Here is a 6,803-nt window from a genome sequence, read left to right on the forward strand (position 1 = left end):
GAGTTTAAGCCACTGAGGTCCGGGACTCGAACTGCGGTCGACTACGTGGGAGTCCAGCGACATAGCCATTATGCTAACTGCCGGTTCCACAAAAATCACTCTTAAAAACAAAAGCAAAAACAAAACCCAGGGGCCAGCTGATGGCATAGTGACTAAGTCCCTGGACTCCCACATGGTCGACCGCAGTTTGAGTCTTGGACCCAGTGGCTCGAAACTCATGCCAGGTGTATGTGCATGCTTACTCCAGATCCCAAGAGGAGAATGTAAGAGGAGGGATTGCTGCATGGCCATCTCCCCCAAGGACTGAGTTCTCATTTTCTCTCTGTCTCTCTGAGTCTCTGGAGAATGCCCCCCAGGGACTGAGTTCTCATTTCCTATCTCTCTGTCTCCCTGAGTCTCTAGAGAATGCATGCACCTTATAGCAAAATCCTCTCTAAAAAACAAAAAACAAACCCAGCCTCCCGTGCAGAGTCCAGGCTCCCGTGTGACTGGGCCCAGAGCGAGGTGGGCTGCACGTAATCCTGCCGCTGTTATTCCCCGCGGTGCGTCTGGCCACGGCCACAAGGCGCTGTGAAGTGCACAACTGTGCCATCCCGGGGCACTTAGGTGCTCGTCTGTGGGGCCCAGTGATGTTGGTGGTGACTCTGTCTCAGTCAGAGGGTCCAGCTGAGCCTGGCTCCTGGCTGCGGCCGGGCCCAGGTGTGTCCCCACGTGTTCACGCTGGGGCAGGTCTGAAAGGCGGCAGTTACTCCCACGGTGATGGCAGGAGCACCGAGCGGTGGAGAAGCACGCCGTTTGTCAGAAGGCCCGGGCTCAGAATCGGCAGTCAGTCCTGCCCACTGACCCCGGACCAGAGCAAGCCGGCGGTCCCTGGTCCCGGCAGAGCCGAGAGGAGAACTGCACCTTGGCTTGATTTCTCATTCTCTATCTCTCTGACTCTCCAGTGAGTGCACATGCTCTATAGCAAAAATTTCTCGCTAAATGAATAAATAAATAAACGACAGTCACTACCAATAGATTGCAGAGAGGCCCAAAGGCCAAACCTGCTCAGTGTGGCTGACTTACGGCAGACTGAGGCTGTAGATTTGGTTTGATCCTCCAACCACCCGAGGGTGAGGGCGCTTTACTCACCCCTCCCACAGCAGGCAGATGAGGCTCAGAGGCCTTGTGGCAGAAAGAGGCAAGAGGGGACTCAGTCTTGTCTCTGACTCCCCTTATGGTCCCCACCCACTCTGACCCCTGGGGCCTCTCGCCCATCAGGCCAGGAACATGTCACTGTGGAGATGACCCCACGCTCCGGAGGCTCCAGGGTGAACCTGCCACCGTCCTCGGAGCCGTGTGTGCCCGACCGTGGCCGGCAGTACCAGGGACGCCTGGCAGTGACCACACAAGGGTCCCCTTGCCTGGCCTGGGCCAGCGTGGAGGCCAAGGCTCTGAGTAAGGACCAGGACTTCAACCCCGCGGTGCCGCTGGTGGAGAACTTCTGCCGAAACCCAGACGGGGATGAGGAGGGCGCGTGGTGCTACGTGGCTGGGGCCCCTGGCGACTTTGAGTACTGCGACCTCAAGTATTGCGGTGAGTGGGCAGGACAGGGGGGCTGAGACGTAGGGGACAAAGCCTGGGGGGAATAAGAAGAGCCACAGACATCCATGCTTGTCTGAGGCTTATCCCCCGTGCGTGTGAGCGCCTTCATCACAGCCCGAAGTGACTGCGTTGGGCAAGGCCCTGCCGTTTTGCAGACGCGTAGACAGGCCTGGGGCAGTGAGGTTGCCTAGAGCCCAGCTGCGTGTGTGCTCTTAACCTCTGCACCAAGGGGCTTCCAAGACCAGCAGGGGGCTTGGGAGTGTCTGGGGCTGGTGGTGGCCCAGCCCTGCCCCAAGTGCCGGCTCCCTGCAGAGGAGGCCCTGGAGGAGGAGGAGGAGGCAGGAGATGGGCTGGAGGAAGACCCAGACCAAGCCATCGAAGGACGCACCAGCACCCAGGAGTTCCAGCCCTTCTTCAATGAGAAGACCTTTGGAGCTGGGGAGGCAGGTGAGGCCACGGGCACCTGTGGGCTGCGGGGCTGGTGTCAGGATGGACCCTCACCACCTGCTGGCTCTACAGACTGTGGGCTGCGGCCTCTCTTCGAGAAGAAGTCGTTGGAGGACTCGACAGAGAAGGAGCTTCTTGACTCCTACATTGCTGGGCGCATCGTGAAGGGCCGGGAGGCAGAGGTTGGCAGTGCGCCTTGGTGAGTCCTGGCCCCGCCACGGTCTGCTCTGCGGGGCGGGATGCTGCTGGCCGCCGCCCCAGCCGGGGATGCCTGTCTGCCCTCCAGGCTGGGACTGCACCTCCAGGCTGGGGCTGCCGGCCGAGCAGCCTGGTCTAGTCTGGTCCTCACAGGCGCAAGGGCATTGGGTCTGTTACCTCCCAGGCAGATGACACAGCTCAGGCCCAGAGAGTGTAAGGGACAAACCTCAGGCTCATGGCCTGGGCTGCAGTCAGGACACAGGTGCAGTTCTAAGCCCAGAGCTGTGGGAAATCGGGGCGGGAAGAATCTGGCAGGAGTGCAGAAAGCAGCAGGCGGCCCTTCAGCATCACACGGAGGCTCCGGTCTCCAAGGGCGGCCAGGCCCAGCTGGGCTCCAGGCCCAGTAGGCAGCTTTGGCTGGTTCTTAACTTGGGGCCTTTTCCTTCTAGGGCTGGTGGAGAGGCCTGCCCCAGCTTCTAATGCTTCCTGTCCCCACCCCCATCCCAGGCAGGTGATGCTTTTCCGGAAGCATCCTCAGGAGCTGCTGTGCGGGGCCAGCCTCCTCAGTGACCGCTGGATCCTCACTGCCGCCCACTGCCTCCTGTACCCGCCCTGGGACAAGAACTTCACCGAGAACGAGCTTCTGGTGCGCATCGGCAAGCACTCCCGCAACAGGTATGGGCGCCATGGGGGTCTGGCAGGGTCTGCGTCCTCCAGAGGGACCCTGAGTGACTCCAGTGGCCCTGGGGCATGTGGGCTGTGTCTATCCATCCCTACCACAAGACATCCCAGCATTCTCTGCCAGAAGGTCCATTTGGTCACTCCTGACTGTGGTTTGGAGTTGGGACAGGCAACCCTGGTTGCAGGTGACGTGGTTAAGGTGCCGGACTCCCGCATGGCTGACTGCGGTCCACATCTTAGACCTGGGCCTTGCTTTCTCACGTTCTTTGTCTCTCTCTCTCTGTGTCTCTCTAGTGAGTGCATGCGCCCTATACCAAATTTTAAAATAATAATAATAAATTAAATTAAATGAATAATTCTAAAAGAAAAGAAAAACATACCAGGTGCATGTTGTGAGCACGCCCAAAATCCCTAGAGGAGAAAGGATTGTATCATGGCCATCCCACCTGGGGGTGATTTCTCACTTTCTCTCACTCTGGCTCTCCAGTGAGTACACACGTGACCTATGGCAAAAACCTTTTTTTAAAAAAGACTCTTGGTCTACCCCCAGCCCCCCTCCAGACTCCAGGGCATGGCCCGAGCGGTGTATATGGAGACACTACACTGTGCATCCCGTGCCCTGCCTCCCCGTCTTCCTGGGCTCTCTGACTCCAACGCCCAGTGCAGCTTTCAGCCCAGGAAGGCGCTGCCAGTGGACAGTGGACAGCCACTGGTGGCTCAGCAGGCACCCTGACTCGCAGACCCTGAGGGCAAGCAGTTTCCTTCCTCATGGGCCCAGCCGCACCTGCTGGGGCGGGCTGGCCTCACCGCGTCTCACCGCGTCTCTGTTGGTCTGTGCAGGTACGAGCGGAACATCGAGAAGATCGCCATGCTGGAGAAGATCTACATCCATCCCAGGTACAACTGGCGTGAGAACCTGGACCGGGACATCGCTCTGCTGAAGCTCAAGAACCCCATCACCTTCAGCGACCGCATCCACCCCGTGTGCCTGCCCGATAAGGAGACGGCGGTCAGGTGCGAGGCCAGAGGCCGCTAGGGAGCGGGCAGAGCCCGAGCGCGGCCGGCACCGGCACCTGCGGCCTTGCGGAGGCTCCTTCCCCTTTCTGGCCCTCGGCTCCTTGGAGCGAACCCCAAAGTCTTTCCCTGCGCTGGTGTTTTAGGGCTGAGTCTCTAGGGAAGGGGTTGGGCCCGGGGCTCTGGGCGGGGCCGGTCCTCACCAGTCTTTCTCCATTTCCCCAAGGTTGCTCGTCTCTGGATACAAGGGGCGGGTGACGGGCTGGGGCAACCTGAAGGAGACGTGGATAGCCAGCGTGGACGAGGTGCAGCCCAACGCCCTGCAGGTGGTCAATCTGCCCATCGTCGAGCGACCGGTCTGCAAGGCCTCCACCCGCATCCGCATCACCGACAACATGTTCTGTGCCGGCAAGTCTGGGCTGGGCAGGCCCGTGGGCAGCAGGGGCAAGGGCCAGGAGGGGCCGGGCATGTGGCAAGCACAGATTGGGGTTCAAGTTCTGGTGCTTACAAGCCATGTGACTGTGGGCAGGTCGCTTAGTCTCTTGGAGGCTCTGTTCCTTCCTCTGTAACATGGAGACCAAAGTCGCCATCCCTAAGGCCGGCCGAGGGTAACCGGGAGAGTAATAGACCGTGTGTGAGTGGCACCAGCCGCCCCTGCAGTGCTCAGAGAGCCGTGGGGACATAGGTGGGGAGAAGGCGTTTATTTATACAGCAAATATTTGTGTCCCAGGCAGCATTCTAGGGTATAAAATAGGGACCTGAGGTTCCAGCTGGTGGTTAAGGCGCTGGATCCCACATGGCTGATTTTGCGGTTCGAGTCCCAAACCCAGTGACTTGAAAACCACACCAGGTGCATGTGCCCGATATCCCAAGAGGAGAGTGGAGAAAAAGGGATTGTGGCATGTGTGTGGGGTGCTTCCTCACTTTCTCGCTCTTTGTCTGTCTCTGGTGAGCTCATGCACCCTGTGGCAAAAATCTAAAAACAAAAGAAAAGAAAACACTATGTAGAGTTTTCATTATCATTGCTTTTTTTCTTTTTCTTTTTTTAATTATTTAATTTTATTTATTCATTCATTCGTTTTTTTAAATTTGACCAGAGAGAAAGAGGGAAAGTAAGCCACCAGGTCCAGGACTCACACCATGGTCAGCCATGTGGGAGTGTCCAGCACCTTAACCACCATACCACCTGCTGGTCCCTATCATTGCTTTTTTAAGAAATTCTATAGTCTCCATTTGTATTCCACTTTCACCCAATAATTGTTTAATAGATGGTTTTAAAACTTCCAGATGAGCTGGGAACCAGCAGTTAGTGTAATGGCTATGTCGCTGGACTCCCACGTAGTCGACCGCGGTTTGCGTCCCGGACCCGGTGGCTTAAAACTCATGCCGGGCGCGTGTGCGTGCGTGCCCAAGATCCCGGGAGGAGAATGGAGGAGAAGGGATTGCGGCGTGACTATCCCCCCTGGGGGGTGATTTCTCGCTTTCTGTCTCTATGTCTCTCTCTGTCTGTCTGGCGAGCGCACGTGCCCTATAGTGAAAAAAAAAACCTCTCAAAAAAAAAAAAAAAAAAACTTCCAGATGAGCAGACCCTCTTGTATTTTGATTTTGTTAATAATTTTGAATTTATTGCACTGTGACCAGAGACTATTATTTGTAATATTTTTACCTTATGGAATTGAAATTTTTTTAGAGCACTCTCTTTTGATCAAATCCTGTGAATGTTACATACATGCTTGAGAGAATATCGTCCTTATTTTCCAAATTTGACATATATTGGGCTCCATGGCCTGGTGGTTAAGGCAGCCAGATCCCACATGGCTGACTTCATGGTTCGAGTCCCAGACTAGGCAGCTTGAGAAACATGACAGGTGTGTGTGCATGCGTGCCCAAAATCCTGACAAGAGGGAGGAGAAGGGACTGCAGCATGACCATCCTCATTGTGGGAGAGACAGTGCTTTCTCTTCTCCCTTTCTTTTTGTTTCTTTATCTCTGATGAGCGCACACATCCTCTAGCCAAAAAAAAAAAAAAAAAGTTTGGCATATATCCATAGATGTACTTTATTACTTGTTTAATACTTAAGTAAGCTATCTCCTTATTTATTTTTGGTTCAGTTGATCTTCTTGTATTGAGCTTAGTTAAAAAATTTTATTTGTTCATCCATTTATTCTAATTTGACTAGACAAAGACACAGAGAGAGATAGAGAAAGTAAAAAAGCAAGCCACCAGGTCTGGGACTTGAACTGTGGTCAGCCATGTGGGAGTGAGTGCCTTCAGCGCCTTAACCACCATGCCATCTGCTGGCCCCAAGCTTGGTATGCTAAATTCTACTATTAATGCGCATTTTTTTTTTAAAGAGGTTTTTGCTATAGGGCGCGTGCGCTTGCCAGACAGACAGAGACAGAAAGACAGAAAGCGAGAAATCACCCCCCAGGGGGGATGGCCACGCCACAATCCCTTCTCCTCCATTCTCCTCTCGGGATCTTGGGCGCGCACATACATGTTTCCAGTGTGAGTTTAAGCCACCGGGTCCAGGACTCGAACTGTGGTCGACTACATGGGAGCCCAGCAACATAGCCATTATGCCAACTGCTGGTCCTCCTTGCATTTCTTGTAGTTTTTATTCATTGTGAATTTTGGTTTTTAGCATTAAAAGCTTTTTTGTTTTTACATTAAATTTTTGTTTGTTTGTTTTTGTTTTGCATAGGTTTTTGCCATAGGGTACTTGCTGAAGAGAGACAGAGAGAGGGACAGTGTGAAAACACTCTACAGGGGATGGCCGTGCCGCAGTCCCTTCTCCTCCATTCTCCTCTCAGGATTTTGAGCACACACACACACACACACACACACACACAAACACACGCCCAGCGTGATTATCAAG

At 54.6% G+C, this 6,803-nt stretch overlaps 1 protein-coding gene across 1 annotated transcript in view; it reads left to right on the forward strand.

The window, feature by feature from the left end:
- F2 (coagulation factor II, thrombin) overlaps positions 1 to 6,803 on the forward strand; it is a gene marked incomplete in the record, with an annotated part of 17,568 nt that overhangs the window by 5,364 nt on the left and 5,401 nt on the right. The window contains 6 exon segments of the mRNA XM_027775412.1: positions 1,261 to 1,575; positions 1,897 to 2,031; positions 2,104 to 2,230; positions 2,737 to 2,904; positions 3,751 to 3,924; positions 4,151 to 4,332. Coding sequence (XP_027631213.1) covers positions 1,261 to 1,575; positions 1,897 to 2,031; positions 2,104 to 2,230; positions 2,737 to 2,904; positions 3,751 to 3,924; positions 4,151 to 4,332 — 1,101 coding nt within the window.

Source organism: Tupaia chinensis, unplaced genomic scaffold (genome assembly GCF_000334495.1).
Source record: "Tupaia chinensis unplaced genomic scaffold, TupChi_1.0 Scaffold000561_1, whole genome shotgun sequence".
NCBI classification, from domain to species: Eukaryota; Metazoa; Chordata; class Mammalia; order Scandentia; family Tupaiidae; genus Tupaia; species Tupaia belangeri.